Source organism: Sus scrofa, chromosome 1, assembly GCF_000003025.6.
Source record: "Sus scrofa isolate TJ Tabasco breed Duroc chromosome 1, Sscrofa11.1, whole genome shotgun sequence".
Taxonomy (NCBI): domain Eukaryota; kingdom Metazoa; phylum Chordata; class Mammalia; order Artiodactyla; family Suidae; genus Sus; species Sus scrofa.
The window spans coordinates 127,610,961-127,636,562 of record NC_010443.5 but is presented as its reverse complement, the minus strand read 5'-3'; the positions used below and the strand labels follow the sequence as shown (position 1 = coordinate 127,636,562).

At 48.3% G+C, this 25,602-nt stretch overlaps 1 protein-coding gene across 8 annotated transcripts in view; it reads right to left on the bottom strand.

Moving 5' to 3' along the window:
* FRMD5 (FERM domain containing 5) overlaps window positions 1-25,602 on the bottom strand; it is a 335,453-nt gene that overhangs the window by 16,550 nt on the left and 293,301 nt on the right. For 7 of the 8 annotated variants that reach the window (XM_021096590.1, XM_021096597.1, XM_021096605.1 and 4 more), the window contains 6 exons: window positions 20,809-20,906; window positions 17,831-17,954; window positions 14,214-14,301; window positions 5,398-5,486; window positions 2,471-2,534; window positions 1,787-1,878 (listed from right to left, as the gene is read on the bottom strand). In XM_021096590.1, the coding sequence (XP_020952249.1) occupies window positions 1,787-1,878; window positions 2,471-2,534; window positions 5,398-5,486; window positions 14,214-14,301; window positions 17,831-17,954; window positions 20,809-20,906 (555 nt within the window). The other variant, XM_021096626.1, reaches the window with a different exon arrangement.

The window sequence follows — 25,602 nt, the reverse complement described above, 5'->3', positions numbered from 1 at the left end:
CCTTTGTCATGAGCAGGCGGTGAATATGTAGGCAGTTCCAGGGACACCATCCCTACCTGTCTCAGGGCTCCCTGAGACTCTAAGCCTATTGCCCTCCTGCCCAAGTACATTTTTGTGTCCGAATGGCTCCCTTTGAAGCACCGGGCCAGAAGCAGGGCAGGGATCTGCATGTGACATCCTCAGAGTGAGGTCAAGGTGGCTCTGTTAGATGGGGGTCTGGCTTTTAACACCGAATTATTCCATGGAAAATGGTGAAAAGCAGCCTTTGGTATCCAGGCTGGGTGTTGGCAGGGCTCACCGGGTGTAGAGATCTATTAGGGAAAGACTTAGAAACTGAGCTCGGGCACATGTTTGTTCCCATGACATAGATGGAAAAACAAAGGAAGGCCTCCAGAAATGGTGTAGAAATGTTTTCTTGGCTTTCCTTGGACAGTCAGGGACTGAATGCAAGGGAAATGTGACTAAGTGGAAGACTTCTAAGTGTCGTCTCCATGGGAGGAAAGAAGCCCACTCAGGTGAGAATGCAGGCTGCCCATTCAGTTCACCCCTGATTGGTATCAGATGCACAGGAATTACTAAGCAACTCAGAGAGCCTGCCCAAGAAACAGCCTCTGGGGCCCTGGTAACAAGGAGGAGACAATTGTGCAGCCAGCATCCGACAGCAGGAGCAGAGTCTGTTGAGGATGGTGCCCCCATGCCCCCCGCCCCAGCCCAGAGCAGTTCTGCTCTCTCCAGGATCCTTCAGGTTATACTGGCAGGAGAGCTATGGCCTGTCAGGGAAGGAATGTACCATTTTGTCTTCTGTGTCCTGATTAGGATGCAGCTTATTAAAGCATAAATCATCACATTCTATCTTTAAAGCAAGACTAAGGGTTTTAGCAAAACATACTTTATCTGGCATCACCCACTTAATCTGGCATCACCCCAGCTTCTCAACAGGCTTTCTTTGCTCCCTCATGCTATTTGTTTGGGTTTTGTTGTTTTTGGCTGTGCCTGTGGCATGTGGAAGTTTGGGGCCACAGCAGTGACCTGAGCTACTGCAGTTGACAACACTGGATCCTTACCCACTGAGGCACCATGGAATTCCTCTTTGCTCCCTAATGCTTTTATAACCACTTTTTAAATCAAAGAAAACTGGACACAAAAGCCTCAATATACTTTGGTAAGCACAGGTCTTGCCTTTGACCTCAAACTGGTATCTTAGTTAAGTCCTTGCTCCCTCCAGCTACTCTACCTTAGGTTCCTGGGCACTTTGCCTGTTACTGGCAACCCTTCTGTCAGTGACACACCAGGAAGGGCTAGTACCAACCCCAGCTCAGCACCAGGCCACCGATTGGGGTGCAGACTCGAGTCTCTCCAAGGCTTAGGGAGCTGCTCTGGGCTGTGCCTGCTCCTTCATGGAGCTTTGTATTCTGGGCCTCCCAGGCTCCCAGTGGTTACACAGGGCCATCTTTATTCAAGTCAGGCACTGGGGGCTTTCTCTGGCTCAAGTCTTTCCCTGGAAAGACCCAGAACTGCTTTGCCACTGGGGCTGTTCAAGGACACTGCAAGGTAAACCCCTTGGGCAACTCTGCTGAGACACATTCCCAGACTTCAGCTCTGACCCTCCAGGTGGTATAGACAGACACCTGGAAAGCGGTCTGAGTTTTACAAGGAAGCCTAGCCTTATCAGCTCATGTCTACTTTGTCAGAATTTCTCAAAGTTTCCTGCCCATCATTCCTCTTAAAGTAGCTTTTATGACTTTGGCTTCAACAAAATCAGTCCCCATCACATGTGTCCACTCACTTGTAGAAGGCTTGGTTCTCGATCCCACATTTCCAGAGGTGCTTGCAGGCTTCTGGAGTTGGAGCAAAATATGTGAGAATAATTTTCTTTTCCTACAAAAAATCCCACATAGAAATAGCTGAGTGTGGATGGAGAATTGAAGGGTGATGTGCGCCAGGACACTGACCCCTGAGTGTCCGAGGGCTCCCACCACTCTCGGGGAGAGGCTTCAGACAAGGAAGGGGCTGCCTGGCAGTGGGGTGGTTGCACAAGAAGCCTTCAGCACCCATGAGGCAGAGCCTAGTTCGGTGCAGAAGGGCACACCTGGCAGCTGCAATCAGAGTAAGTCTCCATTGGCACAGCCTCAAGCAAGTGAGCTCTAACCAGAGAAAGTGGCACTCTCATCTGGAGTTTTCCTCTTTTTGGGGGTATTTATTATCTTGGAATTTTTATATGGAAGCAAAAAAATCTTAACTTTGTACTTCCTGGAGGTATGGAACCTCTGTGGTCAAAGCATCCCTGAGGAAGTCCCTGTGCTCCAGGGCTAGCCACCTCTCCAACCTTACCTCCAGGTCTTTTCTTGGTCTTGGCTTAGCATGCAGGTGGCTTAATGCTACCTGAATGGACCTTTTTGGTTCAGCCCTAGCCACTGGGAACCACCCTAGTGCCCCAGTTTTCCCTGAAGAGAAGGAAGCCAGCACTCACCTCTTTCTGACTTACGTATAAATAAAAAGTCTTTCCTTCAAATTTCAGCTTGGTCACCTCATTCCTAGAGCACAAAGAGAGCACCTGTCACCTCACTGTGGACGCTCGTTCACTGCTAAGTCTTGTAGATGCACAGCCCACCCCGACTGGAAGGGGCTCCAGGCACAGACACAGTTTTAGCCAAAATTAGAACTGAAACAAGACAGCAGCGCAGGGGCCTTAGAGAACAGTTGCTGAAACAGTTCAATCCACAGTGTTCTGGTCAATCACACCATAATAATAGGGTGATAGAAGGATTTCGGGCTCATCAACAGTGGCTGCAAAAGGGAAACATTTGCATGGGAAGTGAGTCTAGGTAGAGTGGTCCTGGGCCATTGCAGGATTTGATTCATAACACAGGTGCATTATCTGGATGGGACTGTCAAACGTTAAGATGCCACAGGTAGCTGATGAGGCCAAAGTTCAAGGTACAGCAAATAATGAGAAACAATGCAACCAGGTTCTGAGGGAGTTGAGTCTTTCAGGTGACTGTGCCACTGGATGGAAAATGCAGTTTAATGCAGACAAATGTCAAACGATCTCAGGGAGGGGGGCGGGGCAACATACCAAAGAGAGAGAACAGATTACATGGAACAGTCATGCAGCGTACTGACCAGGAAAGGGGCTTAGGGGTTTTTGTAGAAAAATCCTTGAAGCCACCAGCCCAGTGAATGGCTGCAGTAAAAGAGGCAAACAGGATACTGGGGTACATCACCCGCAGGACAGACACAAATCAGAAGAAGTGACATGGTTACTGTACATGGCACGGCTTAGACCTCACCTCCACACACTGCTCTCAGCCTTGGTTACATTTACGAAATGGAAAAATGACTGAGGTCTTAGGTGGATGTCCCTGAGAGCCAGAGAGCTAGGCTTCAGCATCGGTCACTCCTCAGGTCCCTTCCATTTGCCTGCCACAACTGCCCTCTGGGGCCTGAAGGCCCTCCCACCTCACCAGGGGCAGAGGCGTTATTTTTCTACCCAACTGGGACCCTCAAGGAGGTCTGACCATGCATATCTGCCTCCACTTGGCTTCTTCCTCTTTGTGATTTCTAGGGAGATTTCCTCAACATCCTAGAAAGTAGCAGAAAGGTAGTGAGAACCAGATACTCAGTTTACTTCTGGATAAAACTCAGGGGACAGAGGAAGGTCGCTTGTTTCCTGGAAATCATGGCTGGGTCAGGATGAGAGCTCACAACTTCTGACCACCGGTTCTGACCTAACACAAGCCCCATGGTATTCTTTCCCTGTTAGATTCCCTCCCAGGATGTCTCTCATATAGAACACGATACATACCGATCAATATATAAACAAGCACACAGATCATCAAGGCTTCAGCAGGCAAGATAGGAAAGTAGGAAGTCTCCTATTGGAAGTGAGGTTGAGTTTATATCTATTAAAGTTGAGACAGGAAAGGGAGACTTCCTGAAGAAGTGGACTGTGAGAGAAGCCATCGAAGGAAAGGGGTCTAGGTGAGTGGCAGGCCAGCGATTTCCCATCTGGGATCACAGGCCCCAGTAACAGGTGTGTCCTACCTGTTTGCAGCTAAGATGCCCCCCACCAGGGGCCTCAAAGGACAGCTACTCTGGTCAGTGTGTGGCCCAGGCCCCGGACCCTCTAAGGAACATCAGGTGACCCAGGGTCTCCAGGCAGCAAGTGCGCCTCACTAGGAGAGTGCTGGCCTGACCCTGCTCATTGTCTTTTTCTGAAAAGCATCCTGTGGGATAAGAGACTCCCAAACCCTCACCATCTTCACCCAAGCATGGTGAGCAGGCCAACCTGAGAAGGCCTAGCAAATGGGTGCAGTGGAGTGCACAGCCGTCAGTCCAGGGCCTTTTCCTGGGGAATGGGGCTTGGCTGGGCACGTCAGGGGGGCAGTTTCACTGGCACCCTGGTTGATCATATTGCTGAGCTTCACGAGAGCCCATGAGGGTTGGAAGGGGTGCCTGTCCCCAAACTGGATAGGGAAGCTGCCCCATCCTCGAGTTCTCCATGAGCTCTTCTGGGGAAGGCAGAAGAAAGAAGACAGGAGCAGGCTTCTCCAGCTGAGCTCTGCCAGGCCACAGAAGGCCACCTCTGAGAGGAGCTGGCCAGCTTCGACTTGGCAGTTTAAGCCCAGGAATGTTGGGAATCATAAGGGCTGAGCAGAATATGCAACATGTTCTGGTGACGCTGAAAGACATCTGCATAGGCCAGAAAAGGGGACTCCAGGAGAGTCAACCATCCATCAATGAACCAGAGCCTGTGCTGCATCAGCTCGCAGAGCCACGCTACAGAACAGACCCCAGCAGACAGGTGGAGAGGCAGCGGCTCAGGGTAGCTACAGCTGAGGCAGTGGCTCTTGAAGGAAGAGAGCGGGGCTGTGACGCCTAAGCCCTGAAGAGGGAGAGGGGACAGAGTAGCACCTGTGTTCCTGTGGGCAGTGCCCACAGGGGGTTTCGTCTGAGGAGGGTGTTTCGCCAAAGCAAAGGGGTAACATATTTGCCCCAGGGGTCACCTTGAGCCCTCCTCTCAGGAGGGTGGGTGAGGAGGAAACATCTACGCACGTGCTGTGGCCCTCAGCAGGGGACAGTCCCAAGGACTCAGTTCGCATGGGAACTTCGCTTCCTTGACACTGGCACCAGCCCTCGACCTCTCATCCTACCTGGGAACTAACTCTCCATACCCCTTCTCTCTCTGGAGAGGCTGTTGGCTCTCAGGAACACCCCGTTGGAAGAATAGGATCCCTAGAAGAGACCACTACCTTCACCAGTTACCATTATGGAGGCAAGGCTTTGGAGGGGGCTCAGAACCAGAACTCGCCCGATCACACACAGAGGACAAGGGAACCACAGCCCTCCCCAGCTGGCGAGGCGTAAAAAGCCTGTTTTGGAAACAGAGATACTCACCATTTGATGAAGTGGACCCTCTTGTTTCCTTGCAGAACAACAAACCCAAAAGGAGTGAAGGCCAGAAATGCAGCATTTCCTGACACGTCCTGTAACACAGAAGGACTTGTGATCAGAGTGATGCAGGCGTGGAGGCCAAAGGATGAGAAACACAGTTGTTCACTGGGGATACAGGGTTAACACTTGCCAGGAGGTCAGAGAGGGAAGAGCCTGGCATTTGGAGGTAACAGGCAAGTTACGTACCTTCCCTGAGCCTCTGTGCCCTTGACCTTAAGTTGTAGATTAAAATGATACCAATCTTAGAAGGCTATTGTGAACATCCAGAGAGACTGGCAAACCCTCGCACATTGTTGGTGGGATTGTAAAATGTGACATCACTTTGGAAAGCAGTTTGGAAGTTCTTCAAATTGTTAAATGCAGAGTTAACCACATGACCCAGAAATTCCACTCCTAGGTATGCACCCAAGAGAACTGAAAACACGTGTTCAAACAGAAACTTGTACATGATGTTCAGAGCAGGATTATTCATAACAGCTAAAAAGTGGAAACGATAACCTCCAAGGATATATTGTATAATAAAGGGAATAGTGCCAATATTTTATAGTAACTATAAGTAGAGCATAACCTTTAAAAATTGTGAATCACTATATTGTACACTTATAACTTATATAATATAGTACAGCAACTATACTTCAAAAAAACAAAAAACAAAAGGTGGAAACAACCAAATGTCCATCACCTGATAAATGAATAAACAAAATGTGGTATATCTATATAATGGACCCTTATTCAGCAGTAAAGAGGAATGTCATACTGATACCTGCAACAACAGAAATGAACCTTGAAAACATTACACTAAGTAAAAGAAGCCAGATACAAAAGATTACATGTTGCATGCTTCCATCTATATGAAATGTCCAAAAAAGGCAAATCCATAAGGACAAAAAGAATGTTCCGTGTTGCCATGGCGGTGGGGGAGGGGAGAAGAGGAGTGACAGCTAATAGGTACAGGGTTTCTTTCTGGGGGATAATGAAAATGTTCTAAAATTAGTGGTGATAGTTTCACAACTCTGTTAATATACTAAGAACCACTGAATTGCACACTTAAAATGATTAATTTTATGATGTGTGAATTATTTCTCAAGAAAGGTGTTATCAGAGAAAAAGAGAGAGAATAGCAGCTATCATTTTCAGGAGGGCCTAATACTCTGGGTTCCCTCAGGAAAGTTTAGCGGAAGAAAATATAAGCAACTGGCCAAGTGGAATAGCTGTCACCTGCCCTATGGCGCCTGAACCAACAAAGAGGCCTCCTGGTCACCTGTCACCATCAGTTTGTAAACACCAGGCTTGAGGCTCTGCTGAGCAAGGGGAGAAGGTGCAGCAGAAGCTGTGCGCCATGGGTCCCTCCCATAGGAAGTGAGCTCCACAGGGCCCAGGCCTTCTCTAGGTTAGGATGGGGCACAGCAAGCTGGCTGGTGGATGGCATTCTTTCAGAGAAGCTTCCTTCGTGATAGCGAAGATGGGTAGGAATCTGCTGTCAGGGTGTGAGTACATTCAGGCGGCCAGAAATTTATGCCAGGATGCAGGTCAAGTGTTTGTGCAGGACAGCTGTCTGGGCCACAGCTCAGACAGTGCCATGGGGTCAGCGTGAGGCCCCTGGTGTGATATGTGTGCAAGTGTGGGCTGTGGCTGCAGGGTCCTCCTAGTCTCTCTAGCTTCAGGGCTTGCCTCCCTGGCACAGATCTTCAGCCTGATCAGTCCTAAGGACAGTGGGGCCTCTGTGGGGCCTCATGAACCTTGCCTCAAGAAGAAGTGAAGTTTGGTCTTAAAACTGTCTCTTCGAGTCAGGGTTTCAGGTGTGAGTATCTGGGCCCCAGGAATAAACTAGTTATACGTTTTGCAAACATTCGAACATTAACGCATCATTATTACTGTCCTTTCCTCAGGGTCTGTTGTGACCCCAACACTTGGCTGCAAGCGCAATGTCATTCAACCCATGGGCACAGCAATAAAAGCTGTTTAAAAATAACCTGAATGGAGATACTGCAAGGCCACGGGGCTGGGTCTCCTGCCATCACCAGTTCTTGGTGGAGGGTGTTAACAGCTGCGCGCTAGCACTGCACACAAACACGGCCTCTGCCAGGGGCACCGGCACTCACTGGGCAGGTTGGCAGAGATATGGGTCAGGACAGGCTCGCCTCTGGAGCGGGGAGGTGGGGAGGCGGGCGGTGAGGGAGGATTCTGCTTCCAGGCATGGAGAGTGGGCACCAGGAGGTCTTGGGCCCACTGTGCAGGCAGTGAAGGAAGGTTTAGACAGAGCCTTGAGGCTGAGACCTTACCTTATTCGTATTCACAGAAGAGACCCGCGGGAAATATTTCTCAGATGAATGTGTGAAGCAGTGGGGTAGGGGCAGTGTGGCTGCAGTGGGGGATGTCCGCACGCACAGGAGCAAAATGAGGGGTGGCTCACAAACACGGCCAGCAGATCTTTGGTCGCCGAGGGGGAGGGAGTGGGATGGACGGGGAGTTCAAGGTGAGGAGACACAAACTGTTACATTTAGAACCCATAGACAATGAGGTCCTACTGCACAGCACAGGAAACTAAGTCCAATCACTTGTGATGGAACATGATGAAAGATAATATGAGAAGGAGCGTGTGTATAGATGTACAACTGGGTCACTTTGCTGTACAGCAGAAATGGCCAAAACAATGTAAATCTACTGTAATACAATTTTTAAAAAATTAAAAAATATCACAATTTTAAAAATATTTTTTAAAAAACGAGGGCAGGCACAGGGGGCAGAGGTGACATGTGATGGTGCTGAGAGAGGGAAAGCCCCAGAGGAAGAAGAGGTGCAAGGATGGAAACAAAGGGTGGGGCACAGAGGACAGTGGGATGCGAGTGGGACAGGGAGCAGCGGGTGGGCAGGGAGGGCCTCCCATCTCGATCACTCCAGGCCCCTGCAGGCAACGGTGGAAGGGCACGCACCATCCAGGCCCAGGTCCACCCAGGCCCAGGCCCTGGCTCTGCCCTCAAGCCCATGTGACCTTGGCCGGGTCCCTTCACTGCCCTGTGTTCCAAACGCCTCACTGTAAAGTCAGGGCTGATAATGAGCTCTTCCTCTTGAGCGGTGCTCAGTGGGCATCGGATACAGGCTAATGGTTGTGTTGCTGGTAACACTATTATAGCTGCTACTCATTAGCTGAGTTTATTGAACGCAACACAAAATTTTTTTTACAAAGCGTTAACATTTTACTATTTTTCCTGATGTTGATGGATTTAAATGTTGTTACTTAGGAAATGAGGGTGTGGGAAGTTGGGATAGAAAGGGAGAAGTCACTCTTGGTTAGAGGCCATGGAGAAGGGGGTCTGGGGGATACATTTGGGATCTGAGGGAAAAGTAAAGTGGGCAGGAGGGGAAGGAGTTAGGCTCTGTGAAAGTCATCACAGGGACAGGTCTTCCTCTAGCCAGAGCAGAGGGAAGGTAGGGCCCTCCCACGAGCTGGGTGGCACTGGCCATCTCTCTGCCAGATACCTCAGGGCTGGCCTCCGAGGGAAGGCAGGTATAGGAGTTACAGGGGAACAGCCTCTCCGGACTAGACTGGCTCATCTGGAACAAGGAGCAAACTGGGAATAAAGCCCGATGAGATGCCACGTTGTTCTAGTAAGTCAAAGCAGCACCTTATGCAATCCCAATCTATCCTCTCACTTAGAAGAGAGCAGTTCCCCAAATGGCTTCCAATGCAGCAGCTGCAGAGAAAGGCATCTACCAAGGCAGGGAGCTGGGATGTCAGCTACTTGTTTCTGGCTCATGAGGAGCGGGGTTGGAATTACAGCAAGAAGCCCCGCTTCTGGACCAGCACGAAAACACAAATGGGTAGCCCCACCCACACTGACATCTTCTCTGGAAGTTTCCCAGTTTCTTTCATCTAACACGCCATTCTCCTTGGGAGGCTGCCCTTGGGACTTGTATGCAAAAGGACAAATTACATGAGAAAAACAAAAAGAGAAGGAAATGAGGACGAGGAGAGAAGTGACTCAGAGAGGAATAACCCATTCTTCAGATCTTCTACATTATCAAGCAGAGTCTCTCCTTCCTCTTGTCCCCCTCCTATCCTGATGCAATCAGCACCCTTAGGACTGAGCCACTGATGGATCTGGGAGGTGGAATCAAAACTCTGGTGGAATCAAAACTTGACAGCCATGCAGCAGATATCGCCAGCCCCATTCAGGCAAGAGACTTTAGTTGGCTTCTATGGTGAGGTGAGAAATCTGTGTTTAGTATTTCATCCTTGCAGAAAGAGCATCAGTCTTGGTTTAAGATCCCAGCTGTGCTTCTTCTCCTCTTTTTTTTTTCCCCCCTTTTTTGGAACGCACCCATGGCACATGGGTGTTCCCAGGCCCGGGACTGAATTGGAGCCATGGCCAATTCACAGGTAATGAATTATGCCACAGTGGGAACGCCCCAGCCATGCAACTTATTTGCTCTGTAATTTACTAAGTGCTCTGGACCTCAGTTTCCTCATTTGCAAGATGAAGAAAATAATACATACTTCAAGAAAAACTACTTGCCTCTGATTTTAGGGAGATGGCCTGAATGATTCACTGCCAGGGCAAAGCCAGCAGAATTTTTCTTGGGGAGGGGATGAATTTGCATTGAGCCATTCACATATTCATCTGGACCCACCATCGAACTTGACCTGCATCAATACATTATCATCAAATGTTTAACGATAATCACTCTGCCTAGAAAAGGGTTTCTGGGAATCACAGTACTGGCTGGTTCCTGGAAATAGGGACATCTGGCCATCTCTGCCCAGATCCACCTCCAGATATAGTGAAGTTGGCTTCGATCTGCTGCTCCCAGAAGACATCCTGGGGGTGACGGAGGCGAGACCAGGTATACTCGGTGGCTATGCCTTTCAGGGCCAGATAGTCCCCAGTGGGGAGCACAACTGAAACTAACTCAGTCTGGGTGGATGAAGTCTCTATTATTCTTAAAAAAAAAAAAAAAAAACTTAGGGAAGAAGATTCCACATGCTCTTCCATACACTTAACGCTAGTTCCTGAAAAAGCTCATAGTCACATTAGCACATTAAGTCAATCATGAAAACCACCCAGTTTCAATATACCTAAACATGGCCACAAGAGACTAGTATGGAAATAAGGAGGAGGCAGGCATCCTGTAAGGGGCTTGGCATCAACCCAGGACAGCTCAGAAATGGAAGTCTTGGCAGAAACTAGCCATATAAGTGGTTTTAGTCAAGTTCCTCATTTTGGCAGTAAATCTAACACTCTCCCCACAGTGCAGCCAAGAGCGGCCCACCTGAGGAGCAAGGTAAGTCAACACTGGTTTTTCTTGTTTTGCTTCACAACTTGTCAAGATGGGGAGGGGGGCTATTTAGAGAGGAGCCTAGGCTGCTGGATTACAAAAGCAATGGTCCTATTTTAAGGACAGGAAAATGACACTGTGATTTTATTTGTGTGGTTGCTCTAACCCAGATCCTGCTGCAATCAATTTTTTTCCTGGTCTACACAGAACAGACATAAAGCCACCTGCTGAATTGACATTACATTTTTATATGATGATTTCAGCAGTCCTATAGGTCTTTTGTCCTCTCTGGATCAGAATGAGCAGAGAGCCCTGCTTTGTTCCTAAATAAAGGCCATCTCACCTCAAGGAAGGCCATGCACATGAACTGAAAGAGCACTGCATTGAGACTCAACAACTCCAGGTCTGGGTCCCAGCCCCGTCCTTGCCGGTAACCCTGGACGTGTTCGTCCCTCAGAGCTCAGTGTTCTTATCTTAAAAAGAAGTCAATACTCTCTTCTTGGCAGCACTGTAAAGATTAAATGAGAGGGTGTTTGTGAGCCTGGCATGTGCAGGCTCTCCATGAAAGGCACCTTCTTGACTCATGACCAGGCTGGGTTCCTGCGATGGGTCTGATCCACCATAAACCTCAACAGGGCAGGGGGCCACAGTCTGGGCTCGCAGGAGACCCAGGGCAAACAACCAGTCCCAGGTCCCCTGGACGGAACAAGACGGTGGCTCCTGAGGTTGCAGAGGTGTCAAGGCTGAGGAGCAGGGGCAACAGTGGGCTGCCAGTGGATTGCTCCATTCTCCTCCCCCAGCAGCTTCATAAGTTTGGTCTGCTGCGGGCTCTTACTGGGAGGTGGGGGATAGAGGAGGGGCACGGAGCCAGCGAGTTTGGGCATTAGGATCAGACAGCTAGCTACTGCAGCCCTCCAGCTGTCCCACACAAAACCGGTAGGATCTCTTCTTCCTGGTCCCTGAGCTAGCCAAGGACACTCTGGGCAGAAAGAAACCATCAGTGTGGACAGGAGGAACAGCAGCTTCTTAATCAGTCCAGGAGAACAGAGCCCAGCCGAAGCATTGTTCTGCTCTCATTTAATTATCAAAACAATTCTTCTTCTTCTATCCTCCCCAGGGCTGCGTGCCCCAGATTCCCAGGGCCCAGTAATTGCCTCTCTGTTAATAGAAATCATCAGTATTTATTTCGCCGAGCGCTCCGGTGTACTTTGGCTCTCCTGTAGCAACATTAAGGCAAATGCTTGGTAGCACATCACCAAAGTGCCTCTACTTAATGACAAGAGTAAAGGCTCCCAACTGTCCTCCTTGTCAGGAGGGCTGAGGGAGCTCTGAGCCAGAGCCCAAGGAGATGAGCAGCAGGGTCCTGCCGTGGCCCTCGGCGAGCAAGGAGTAGGGGCCCAGGAACAAGAGAGGGAAGTCCAGCGAGATGACTGCTCCCACCTTCCCCCAGAGCAAGTCTCCTGGGGGCTTCTGCTCCTTATAGACACACAACAACAGGAAGTGACCTGAGTTCATAGTCTTGCTATACCACTCCGTGCCTCGTCATTGGGGCCTCCTGGAACTTTCACCTTGTCCATAAATCAGGAAGGGTAATATCCACCTCCCAGTGCTGATATGAGGATGAGATGAGAAAATAAGGTGAAAGGGTTCCAGCGGGCCTGCTGGAGAAGGTGTGCCGCAAACCTCTCTCTCTCCTTCCTTTTAGGACTTGATGCTGTGGGGATGAAATGATATGATGTGTGGGGTCGGGCCTTATGCGGTGCCTGGTATGAATGCTAATTCCTTCCTGCAGCCTCTTCACCCCTGAGTCTGATGGTGGACAGACTCATCGAAGACCAGGCTGAGCCAGGAGCCCTGCAGTCTTAGGGTGCATGTGCCTTTGGGCTGGACACGAGGCTGGCTGTCATTGCAGCTTCCAGACACCCCCCCCCCCAGGCAACAGAGACTCCCCCTCACCCACTCAGCTATCCTGCTCAGGTTCACTGTCAGCCCACTGCTACATGCCATCAGGTGACAGCCCTGGCCAGGGACCTATCTTGGAGGAGGAGGGCATTTTGTTGGCCCAAGCAGACTGGACAGATGTGGGGTCAAATGACCTGGCACCTGCTGATGACCATAGCTTTAGGCAGCTATGTCTTTTAAGGTCCTAAAGTGATTCAGCAGTTCAGGGAGGACAAGTATTGAGTATCTACAAGGACTTGCACGGGGATGAGGCAAAAGAGGCTTGCAGAAGCCTCTGAAGGCCCCCATAAGTAGGAGACTGGCACTGGTGCCAAGGCCAGGTGACTTAAAGGTTCTCTTCAGTCCTATGCAGTCCCAGCTGAGAATATCTGAGCAATTTATGCACCACACGGTTGTGAAGAAGGCATTGTTCAGGAAGCTTTGTAATTCATTTGTAAATACTTAGAGACCAATTTTTTTTTTTTTTTGTCTAAATCGGCAAGAATGTGTTTTCCAACAGTGCCGGCCCCCAAGAACGTAGTGGTTATCCGTCCACAGGCGGTGCTGGTGGATCGGGTACTGTGGAGATGGAGAGCGTGACCAGGTTTCTGAGTGCCAGAATGTTTTCAAAGTTCAGATTTGACGTTTCGGCATTAAATCCTACACAAAAACAAATCACCATCATCTCAACAAGTGGCCAAGGGGACGCCCCCCACGTCACCAGGTTCCTTGGTTTCTATTCTACTCTTTTAATTTTTGTTTGAAACATACGGTGCCTCTCACCTATGAGGAAGAAGAGGTCAGTGGTGGAGAATCAGGCTTACTGGTGGTGCTGGGGCCTCTCCAGCAGTGGAAAGAAAGAGGCAAAGATGTGGAGGAAGTGAGGCAGAGACCAGAAGTGTCAAAGTAGCTGGGACGAGGAGATGAAGGGCCAGGATCCAGCCACAGGCTCCAGTGCTCTCCGCAGTGCCTGTGGCTGCCGGAGCGCGTCTCCGAAATGCCAGACACATATGAGTAATTACAGAGGTTTTCCTCTGGGCAGAGCCTCCCCGGCTGGTTCCCGACTCGCCCTCACAAGTGCATAATGGAATTAAATGTGACTGCGCTGGAGTTACGCACTGTGACTTTCGCTGCTGCAGTCAATAAAACCCACTCTTGGAGAGAAACTAGATTAGGGGTCAGGGGAGGGTAGGCGGTCCACCGAGGCGCCTCTGATCATTCCCTGTGGGGGGCCTTCCACATTCCTCCTCTCCTCGTTTCCACCCAATTACCCACTATGGCCAAAGTGGGCCCCCCTTTTGCATTTGTTATTTAGATGGGCTTTGCCTCAGCCCCTCCGACGGTGATGTGGCATCACAAGACTACACAGCATGGACTCGAGTTTTCACAATGAGACATTTTCTCTGGCATCTGTCACTCAAAAAGCCAATCACACAGATCCTGAAAGGGCAGGTGTTGCAGACACATGGTCCCTTCCCCCACTGCCTGTCGCCCTCTAGAGGAGGAAAGGTCTGTGTGGTCTCCGACCATAGAGGTCTCACCTTACACGGATGAGGGTCCACTCCATAGGTCTCCAATGTCTGCGCTTTTCTTAAAAAGTTCAGCTCTGATGTTGCTGGTGTTTGACCACTGGAATAAAGAGAACAAGATGATTTTAGGGTTTCCTGTTCCCATAGGTTCCCTTGAGGTAAACTTAATAAGAAGTGCTCAGGGTGAGTCTCACACTCCTATTTTTCCAGAGTGTGCCCCCTGCTCTGTCCTAGGACCAGCTTCAGAGACTCTTGTCTAAATAAACTAAGCTGTCTTCAGAATGAGGCAGGCTACATAATGAATGACATGGACTGAGTGTAACACAATAGGGAGTGGCGGGGACTATGGCAAATTAGAAGTGCTACCCTATCTAATGAGGGCAGCTACACCTCAGCTCCAAGACCATAGTCTTAGAATGTAGCGCCCAGCATTGCTAGGTGTGATTTTTAAAAGAGAATTCAGAGATACCAATTTTTATGTGGCATTTCACAGTGTTCAATACTACGGGGGCAAACAAGTCCTACTGTATAGCACAGGGAACTATATTCAATATTCTGTGACAAATCATAGTGGAAAAGTATGTGAAAAAGAATGTGTATACATCTGCATAACTGAATCACTTTGCTGTACAGCAGAAATTAACACATTGTAAATCAACTACACATGGATAAAATTATAAAAAAATGCCACGGGAGTTCTCTTGTGGCGCAGTGGGTTAAGGATATGGTGTTGTCACTGCAGTAGCTTGTGTCACTGCTCTGGTGTGGGTTCGAGCCCTGGCTCGGGAACTTCTACATGCCATGGGCGTGGACAAAAAAAATACTATGGGGGCAGAAAAAAATACATCTGAAGGCTGGTGGCAGGCCATCTGATCTAGACTGAAACACAAAGAAGAGGCCTGTATATCTTGCTGGTGCCGCCTGACTTCCTCCTTTACCAAAAGGGACATGGGAACAGAGGGTAAAAAGATGTAACAGGAGACCATGCTGAGCTCCCCAGACCCCACAATAGCCCTGCTGCCCACATGGTGATGACTGTGAAAAGGAAACAAGTAGAAAAAGGAAGAAACCAGCAATGGCACCAAGTCATCTGCAGAATGGGCCTTCGGCATCATTCACCTCCTGGCTGCCTCCACACAGATCCAGTGCAGCATCAGCACAGGTTCTCTGGGTCCAGTGTCTTTCTACACATATGGGGTTGGCCTTGGTGTGAGTTTCAGTGTGAGGAGGGGTGGGCAGTTTGTGAAGTCAACAACTCTGATGGCTGGTGGGCAGGACTGAAACTTTCTAGGTTCATCCTTTGCCTCAAGTAATGTGGCAGGCCAGGAAGACAAGCCAGCCAAATTCCCAGGGACGAGCAGGCCAAATTCCCTCTACTCTTTCTGGAGAGGCACCAGTCAGTCACCACCTCAAGCAGTCTCTGTGCTGCTTGCTGGGAAATATACTGAAACACACAGTGCACAGTCTGGGCCCTCAAGGAACTGGCATTAAGGTTGGAGGAAACAGACACATTTTTACATTATGAAGATGAGGCTAAGCCTGTGTAAGCAGTACCTGTGGAAGGAGGCATTTTGTAGACTGTAGACGTGTACACTCACTAGCACACCTAAGACACGGGGAGGCTGTTTGGAAAATTCTGGTGCAGCAGGCAAAGGACCAGGCACCAGAGGCAGCTGAGCACCACCACCTTGTCCAAGGAGCCTCCTTATTCCCTGACTGGAAGCTGTAAGGCTCTGTGCATGCCATTCACCCCTGGAGTTGGCCCAAAGCTTGGGAGCCCTCAAAGTGGGCATCATTTCCTGGGGGCTCCCCTGACTTCTCTTAGGTTTCTGAAGGGCTGTCCCCATTGCTCTGACATCTCATACAACCTACCTGCCAGCACCTCCAGGCAGCCCAGCTGATCCCCCTTCTCCCCTTTGTGGCATGAGCCTTCACACCTGTTTATTCAGACCTTTACCACAAGGGGCCGCTATTCCCTAAGAGTGATGGGAGGAGCCGGGGCAGCACCAACACCAGGAGAAGCCACGGGGTCAGCTAGGATCCCACATCTGATAGGCAACCCCATTCCATCCGGAGGGTGGGAACCAGTCCCGCCACACAGAGTGGGCACGAGGTCTGTGTATAAAGGAGGCTCTGGGGACATATTTGTTGGTAAAATCTTTGAAGGTAAAGATTTTCTGTTTGGGGGACATTAGGGTAAGAACTAGTTTAAGCTTAATATTATCATTAGAAGTATCTTTTGCCGGAGTTCCTGTCGTGGTGCAGTGGAAATTAATCTGACTAGGAACCATGAGGTTGTGGGTTTGATCCCTGGTCTCGCTCAGTGGGTTAAGGATCTGGTGTTGCCATGAGCTGTGGTGTAGGTCACAGCCTTGGCTTGGATCTGGCATGGCTGTGGGGTAGGCTGGCAGCTACAGCTCTAATTAGACCCCTAGCCTGGGAACCTCCATATGCTGCGGGTGCAGCCCTAAAAAAAGCAAAAAAAAAAAAAAAAAAAAGAATTGTCTTTTTACCTGTCCTTGGACATTGTTCTTTCCCAGAAAGGTAGTTACACAAACATTTTAAAAGATCTTTAAAAAAAATTGTACTGTATGGCTATGACGGCAGGTTTTTTTGTTTTTCACAAAGCTGCATTGTATATAATTTTTTTCTTCATAGTTCATCAGTTTGGGAAATCTGTGCTTCAGCATGCCACACAACTGAAGCCCAAAAACCCTACTGCTATTGTTATTTTTTTGTCCTTTTAGGGCCGCACCCGAGGCATATGCAGGTGCCCAGGCAAAGGGTTGAATCAGAGCTACACAACTGCAGCCACAGCAACGCCAGATCCGCACCACGTCTGTGACCTACACCACAGCTCACAGCAGCACTGGATCCTTAACCCACTGAGCGAGGCCAGGGATTGACCCTGCATACTCACGGATCCTAGTCGGGTTCATTAACCACTGAGCCACGACAGGAATTCCCTGTTATTTTTTAAAATTGATCTTTGTAGGAAACCTTATTTCATTTGGATAAAAGGATCCATTAATGCTATTTTGTGGAATCTGGCATAGTCTGGGAGAACTAGGAGAATCTGAGGAGGACAAGTCCCTCCTTCCCTTTGTACAGGAGTGTGGGGTTGAGTGAAGCAGTGCTGAAGACACTACTGAACCAGGTGCCCTCCGTGTACCCACAGCTGCCAGCCCTGAGTGGTCCCATCCACCAACCCACACGTCACTGCCACAGTCTGAGGGTGGAGGCTCATTTTTCATATCCACATTTCCCTTTCCCCTCAGCTTTTTCTCTCCTGCTGTTTCTTTATGTTTTCCTTTTCTTTTCCCCCATTCATGCTTCTTCCCTCTGTCTCCTCATTAATCTTACGGAAACAAATACCTTTCGGAGGCCTATCCTTATCTGTTTCCCTTACTATAGAGTGTCTCTCTGGCATGTAAGCTTCAGTCTACACCACTGTTCTTGGAGGGAGCCAGCCCGTAGGGCTGGAGGTTGTACTGTCAGTGGATCACTGAAAATGGTGCATCCCAAAGTCAGGAAGGCTGCGTCTGCAGGAGGAGAGGACACAGCGCAGAGGCTGTATGCTCAGGCTGTGGTGGAGACAGTGGACTGGGCCTGAACTGAGTGTCACGCACCTGAGTTCTGTCTTGTGAATCTCAGCAATCTTCCTTTCCAGCTTCTCTGAATGTTTAGGGAAAAACTGGAACTTGGAGCTGTAGCCTTCAGGGTGTTTTCCTGGGTCATAATCCCCAATCTCCGCTTGCAAAAGGAAAGTGGAGGAAAACAATTGTGGAGAGAGGTAAATTATCACTGGCAAAGCAACAAGAAATTAACACAGAGCAAAAGCCAAAGTCCATACCAGATTTTCAAAGAACAGTGGATTTTGAGCAGTTGTAGGTCAACTGGAAGGCATGTCCCTCAGGAGCAGGGCCACTTTATTTTTGGCCATGCCCAAAGAATGTGGAGGTTCTCAGGCCAGGGATTGAACCTGCACCACAGCAGTGACCTCAGCCACCACAGTGAACACTGGCTCCTTAATCTGCTGCACCACAGGAGAACTCCACCCCCCCCCCTTTTTGAGGAACAGGCCCACTTTTGTTTTCCCAGGTGTACACACTGACTTGGTTGATATCAAGGCCAAGCAGAGTAAGTAGAGCTGACCCTGTGTTCCTTTTTTGTTCATTTGGTCTTCCCATGGCATGTAGAATTTCCTCGGCCAGGGATGCAACTCATGTCACAGCAGTGACCTGATCTGCAGCAGTGACAATGCTGAATCCTTAACCCACTGCACCACGAGGGAATTCTGCTATCCCTGTGTTCTGAGGTCACCACACAAAAATTTGCAATAGAAGATCAGAAGCCTAGACCATGGTCCTCAGCCATTCAGCCATGAGAAGAGGGCCTGGGACCAATGCTGTTTGTGGCAGCACAGAAAACTAGATTTGATCAGGAAGACAGAACCTCTTGGGCCTGAGCTGAATCCAAAGTCTAAATCTTGTTTTGAGGATTTTAGCAGGAATGCAGCAAAATGATGAATGAACCATGAATGAAACTCAGAACTCAGCTCTCAGTCCAAATCAATCAAATCAAGTGAATATATCTGAATAAATATTCACTAAGGGTTGACCAGTTGCCTGGCCAGTCCCTGGAGAGGACTGCAGAGTGGGAAGTCTGGCTATAACCAGAAAGCACCCTTGAGTCAGGGAGCACCAGGTCCCAAGGCTGACTTCCCAGTTCCCTGTGGGGTGGTGGGTGGTTTTTTCCTCTTGCAAATTCACAGAGTCCCTCCCCAAAGCTGCTGAGATCTCAGATCAGTGAACTGTTAGGGCGGTGTCTTCCCAGGTCAGAGCCCAGGCTCCTCCAGTGAAGCGTGCTATAGAGAACAGCATGGCTATGTTCGGAGGAAGGATGTTAAGTTCAGCTGCTCTGTGGTTGTCTTTTCTCTGTCCCTAATGAGAATTACAACCAACGCAGGTGACAAGTCTGCGGGGGGAGAAAATATTAAGAGGAAAATGTGCCCTTTTCTTACAACTGAAATGTCGTGCTGTGGCACAGCTCTCCTCATTGTGCCTTTTTTTTTTTTTTTTAATTTCTATCATTTACCAAGAGACTAAAGGCTTCCCTGGGCTTAAAGTCCAGAGTGACCTTGATCCATGGGGTCATTTATTAGGATTTTATTTAGAAAGCTCCAGGAGTTTCCATTGTGGCTCAGCCAAAATGAATCTGACCAGCATCTATGAGATCCCTGGCCTTGCTCAGGGGTTAGGGATCCGGCATTGACATGAGTTGTGGTGTAGGTCGCAGATGCAGCTTGGATCTGGTGTTGCTGTGGCTCTGGCATAGGCCAGCAGCTATAGCTCTGATTTGACCCCTAGCCTGGGAACCTCCATATGCCGTGGGTGTTGTCCTAAAAAAAAAAAAAAAAAAAAAAAGAAGAAGAAATAAAATTTCACTTAGATGGCACCAGGTTTTCCTTTAAAAATGAAAGGAAAGGGGCATCTTTTAGTATCTTAAGAGTTGAATAGACCTTCTAGATTTCCTGCTTAGGTGATTTTTTTTTTTTTTTTTTTGCTTTTAAGGGCCACACCCATGGCATCAGAAGTTCCCAGGTTAAGGACTAAATCGGAGCTGCAGCTGCTGGCCTTATGCCACAGCCACAGCAAGATGGGATCCATGACTCACTGAGAGAGGCCAGAGATTGAACCCGCATCCTCACGGATACCAGTCTGATTCATTTCCACTGCACCACAACAGGAACTCCCCTTAGGTGATTTTTTAAAAATCAGGAGTCTCAGAAGTCAGAGTTGTACTAGGCTGACTTTTACATTCTTAGCACAGCTGTGATATTTCTCTTGCCGGAAGAACTTTAGTTTCATATTGGCAAGCATTTTTTAGGTTCTGTTCACAAAGTAGCTTCCTGAAGTTCACAGATTCCCAATTGAGAATTCAGATTCTTTGATGGAAACTTCATGGTTTTAGTGCTATGGTTCAAAATAACCCAGTGACAGTTTTAGGCCAAAAGGACTATGAGATGTTTAGGAAGCAGTACTTAGGGTCCCTGAGTTTCATGAAAGGAAAAGGGGTCACATGTGAAGAGTGTATACCTACCCTACAGCTTCACAAATAAAGCCCATTTGGGTATCAGCTGGGTACAGACCAAGTTCTGCCTTATTTGCATGTTAGAAAATGGGTTTGCTACTTGGAAACATTTCAGCTTTGCTCGGAATGGAATGGTCTCTGAACTAGACAACAGAATCCCCAAATGTTTCATACCTTTGAGATTTGCATGAGAGGATAAGGGAAAAAAACTGATTTGGATTACTATCCAGAGTAATGATGAAGTCTCAGTAACTTCATCAAGCAAGTGTGCAGGGAAAACCCCTCAAACAGAGTCTGAATGGCTTGAAGGCACTGCCGGGAAGACCTGAGGTGTAACTTAAGGTTGAGTGGTTGAAGCTTCCTGGGTGTAGGGAGTCCAGGCAAAGCCCTTTAACTCAGACTCTATTTCAAGATAGGTACCATTTATATCCAAGAAGTAGTCATCTGTGGTAACTGAGATAATGTAATCAGTACTTAGCATGAGAAGGAAATTTATCCTGTCAAAAGTCATTACCTTGAAGGATATAAGCTGCTAACAAGGCAGCATCTGATGTTTTACAGAGGAGGCGGCCGTGGTAGAGATCCCTTTTGATCTGCAGGAAGACTAAATACCTGGAGAGAAAACAGAGAATGAACTATGAAGGATTTCTTTGATTGCCTTAAAGACATAAATATGTAATATAAGCCTGTAAAAATCTTTGTCAGGACACTTTTACTACATTAAAAAAAAAATCTCAAAACATACCACAGAACAAATACATTTTCTACTTCCTTGAAGACTCTTTTAAGCACTCAGCCTGGAGGTTCAATTCAAAACAACCTGTCAGTTTCCTTCTGAAGCTCAAGACAGAAAGGGCACCTCTTGGTTTAAAGAATTCCCCTATCCCCTCCACCCCTCCCACCCTGGGTGCTAGGCTTTGGAAGGAGCCAGCCCTGGTTAGCTCAGCACCAAGAAAGAGACCTTGGTTGGAAGAGAGGGGCTGATGGCACCTCTCTCCACCTTGGACTCTGGCTGACATAGTTTCTTAAGAAGCAGGTGAGCAACTCGCCCAAGGAAGGGTTCTGCCTTGGCTTTGCCAAGGGACTCTGTCCACATGTGAACAGCCCTTGCTATTGGCAGAGGTCAGAATCTGAGGAAAGTGGAGAAGCACAGAAACTTGTGGCTAGAATTTCTTCAACTATAGGAACAAAGGTGATCAAGAACAACAGCTGATGTGTGTTGAAAGCGCTCACAATTTGCCCATCTAGGAGTTACACACTCTTCATGCAAAATCTCATCTAGCTTTCACATATCACTGTGAAATACGTGCTGTTATCATCCCTCTTTTTCAGGATAAAGAAACAGAGACTTAAGTGATTTTCTCGTGGGCAAGTGATCAGTGTCAGGATTCAGATTCTGACTGTTAGCCTCCTGCAGTTGGCTCTTCATCACTAAGTTATTCTGCCCTCTTTGTGCTATAACTGCTTTGTTGTTTCACAAGTAGTTGGGTGGACCCTGGAACTGCTGACTTTCTATTTTGAAAGGTCTTTATAAGGTGTGGGGAGTTCTGATGTTCATAGCCTCACAGGTACCCTGAAAAGAGCAGAGGCCAGGGGTATCCCACCCTTAAGTAAGTCACCTGCCACAGTGGCTCCTTAGCCAAGGGGCATCTGTGATGGTTTTAAAAATATGTCCACAAATTCCCAGATACTCCTCATTTCCAGAAGTAGAGGCTAATTCCCTCTCTTTGAATGTGGCTGGACTTAGTAACTTGCTTCTAACAAAGACAGTGAAGCAGAAGTGCTAGTGTCTGACATCTGAGGCTAGGTCATAATGGTGCTGCAGCTTCCTCCTTGTTCTCCCTTTCTCCTGGATCACTCATTCTGTTTGAGGACACTTAAGCAGCATCATAAAAAGGTCCAGATGGTGAAGAACGGAGGTCTTCTGCCAACAGCAAGCAAGGAACTGACGCTTTGTGCCAGCAGCCATGTGAGTACATCATCTTAGAAGTAGATCCTCTGGTCAAGCCTTCAGATGACCACAGACCTGGCCAACCTCTTGGCTGCAACCCCAGGGAAGACCCTGAGCCAGAACCACCCAGCTAAGCCACTCCTGAATTCCTTGCCCACACAAAGTGAGAGATAATAAATGCTTGTTATTTTAAGTTTCATGGTATTTTGCTAAATAGCCATAGATAACTACAGCATTTCTAGAGGAGTAATAGGAAGATAGTAAAAATTCCTCTCAATTCTACCAGTCTGAACCAAAAAGAGATTGGGCCCTCCCTGGAAAACTAGAGGTTTCCAAAGGTTTTGTTTTCAGGCTGAAGAATAAATCAGAGGATTCCTTGCCCACTTGATCATGTGAAAATGCTCAAAAGAAAGACCATTGACAGTGTAACCTCTAGGGTGAGGAGTAGTATCAGCAGGTGACTCTGAGAGCCTAGGGCTTGGTGATTCAAGTAATTAAACAGAAACGAAGGAGTGGTCAAACGTTCTCTCCTAAGGCCTTGCTACTCAAAGGCCAACATAACCAGGTATCAGCAGCATCTGCAAGCATGTTGGAAATGGAGAATTAGCCCCATCTGAGATATACTGGGTCAGTTTAACAAGATTCCCAGGTGAGGAGTTCCCGTCATGGCTCAGTGATTAACAAATTCAACTAGGAACCATGAGGTTGCCAGTTCGATCCCTGGCCTCGCTCAGTGGGTTGAAGATCCAGCATTGCCATGAGCTGCAGCATAGGTCGCAGACCCAGCCTGGATCCTGCATTGCTATGGCACTGGTGTAGGCTGGCAGCTGTAGCTCCGGTTAGACCCCTAGCCTGGGAACCTCCATATGCTGTGGGTGCGGCCCTAGAAAAGACAAAAAAAAAAAAAAAAAAAAAAAAAAAAGGCAAAAGTTAAAGATAAGGAGAGGATTCTAAAGGCAGCAATTGAAAAAACCAAAAGAAAAAGATTCCCAGGCGATTTGTATTTAGATTAGAGCTTATGAAGCACTGAGAAAATTCCAAAGCATCTTTCTAACCACATCAGGATGGACTGCCCTCCACAAATGGAAGGTGAGTACGGTCATCTGGAAGTTAGTAAGAATCCCCCTCCTTATCACAATCACCACCATCACCCCCAATCGGCCCCAGTGTTTGCCAGGGAAAACTGAAGGAAAAAGGCATCATGCAGAGTGAATAGTAATTTTTTAAGAAGGATCTGCCAAATCAAGTTTCTCTTTGTTCTGTTTCCCACAGCGAAATGCCACAAGGTATGGAGAAAGCAGGCCTCCATACCTTTCTGCCTCTCGCTGCTGCCCCAGCCCCCGCCTTCCACAGGGCTTTGGCAGATGATGCAGCAAGCCTTTTGCACTTCACTCATGGAGCGCTCCCTGGGCCTAAGGTCAAGTATCCCTCCCTCCACACCTCTCTGCTTGTCTGCGTCCAAAATTCAGGGATAGCACATATTGGACTAGAGGAGTTATTTCAAAGGGGCAATGAGGCTCGGGCCAGTTATCCTCAATGTGGTGGAGAGGAGAACACCCCCCCCCCCCACAACAGGAAGCACATCAGTCTGTGTATGGGTGGTCCTACGTTTGAAAAGGCTCCTCCAGCTTTTTTGTCCCCCAAGGGGGACACATTCTTCATCACACTGGGAACCATGATGGGCATGTGACAGGTGCCTCAGGTGAGATGGAAGGAAATAAGGCTTTTCACTGCTGGGCGGGTTCCTTCAGACTTGTGAAGGTAGGAGGGCAACAGAGAAGAAGTCTAGGGTAAGGCCAGGGGAACACTGTTCAGCAATGGTGCAGCAACTGGAGGGGGAGGGGATGGAGGGGCAAGTCAGCATCCTAGGGGAACACGCCACAGTCTTTAGAGGACAAGAGATGAGCTCATGAAAGAATCAACCGACAGCTTCAAGGTAGAGAGTTGCACTAGGGGTCTCCCCACCCTTTTCTGCCACAGTGGCTTCTATCAAGCTTTGGGTTCTGTTCATTTAAGGTGGTAACCAATGACTCCGATGACTCCGTGTTGTTGGTCATGAGAGTATATCCCATGTGACTCAGAGCATCCTTAGGCCTATTCCCAAGAGGCCCTGCAGGATGTTCTCTGCTGCCACACAAGGGCCTAAGGAAGACTATCTTGTTGCCTGAGGCACCGTCACCAGGGCCACTGGATTGCCAGGCAAGGGATTAGCCTGCTGGGGCTACCCAACCCAGTCAGCTTGTAATGAGCAGGCTGGATGGGGTACCCGGTTTCAGACCCTCATTGCAGGAGTTACAGAGCCCAATTCTCACATTTTATAGCTGAGGAAAGTGAAGCCTGGAGATAGAGAGTGATGTGTCTGAGCTCACACAGTGATCAAAATCGAGGATGTTCTGACTTAGGATCTGATGCTTTTTCTGCCCCCCATGGTAATTCAGTGAGCAATGGTTAGGGAGAGAAGGGTCCTGAATGAAGTCAAGAGAACTCTTCATCATTAGAGAGAAATCCTCAATGGAACAAAAAAGAAATTGGCTTTAGACCCAATTTAAGACAGCAAGCTTCCTCCTGAGGTAGCTTTTTTTTTTTTTTTTGGTTAAATTTTGCCTCTTTCTGTTTTTTTTTTTTTTTTTTTTTTTGGTCTGTTTTTAGGGCCACACCTGCGGCATATGAAGTTCCCAGGCTAGGGGTGGAATAGCAGCCACAGCAATGCCAGATCTAAGCTGCATATGCGACCTATACCCTAGCTCATGGCAATGCTGGATGCTAACCCATTGAGCGAGGCCCGGGATTGAACCTGCATTCTCAAGGATGCTAGTCAGATTTGTTTCCACTGAGCCACTATGGGAACTCAAACTTTGCCTCTTTCTGGCCTCACCTGTGGCATATGGAAGTTTCCAGGCTAAGGGTCAAGTCAGAGCTACAGCGGCCGGTCTATACCACAGCCACAGCAACGTGGTATCCAAGCTGCAACCACAACCTGCAGATGTACTGCAGCTCGTGGCAACACCAGATCCTTAACCCACTGAGCGAGGCCAGGGATCGAACCTGCATCCTTGTGGATACTATTCGGGTTTGTAACCCACTCAACCACAATGGGAACTCTTTCACTTTCTTGTTAAAATGCTAAGTTGTCCTAAATCGATGGAGGTATGAATTAGGACCATCCAAAGTTGGAAAGTATGAGAGCATAAAAGATGACCAAGGAAAACCTGAGTTTTTCTTGAACATGTTCATCTCTCCCAGGTAGTGGCTTTGGCACTGTGCTTTCTGATATCAGAGGGTGGGGATGAATCCAGAAATATTTCCATAATGAAAGGGTCTGAGCTCTGGAAAGCACTGGTATCTTTCGATGAATTT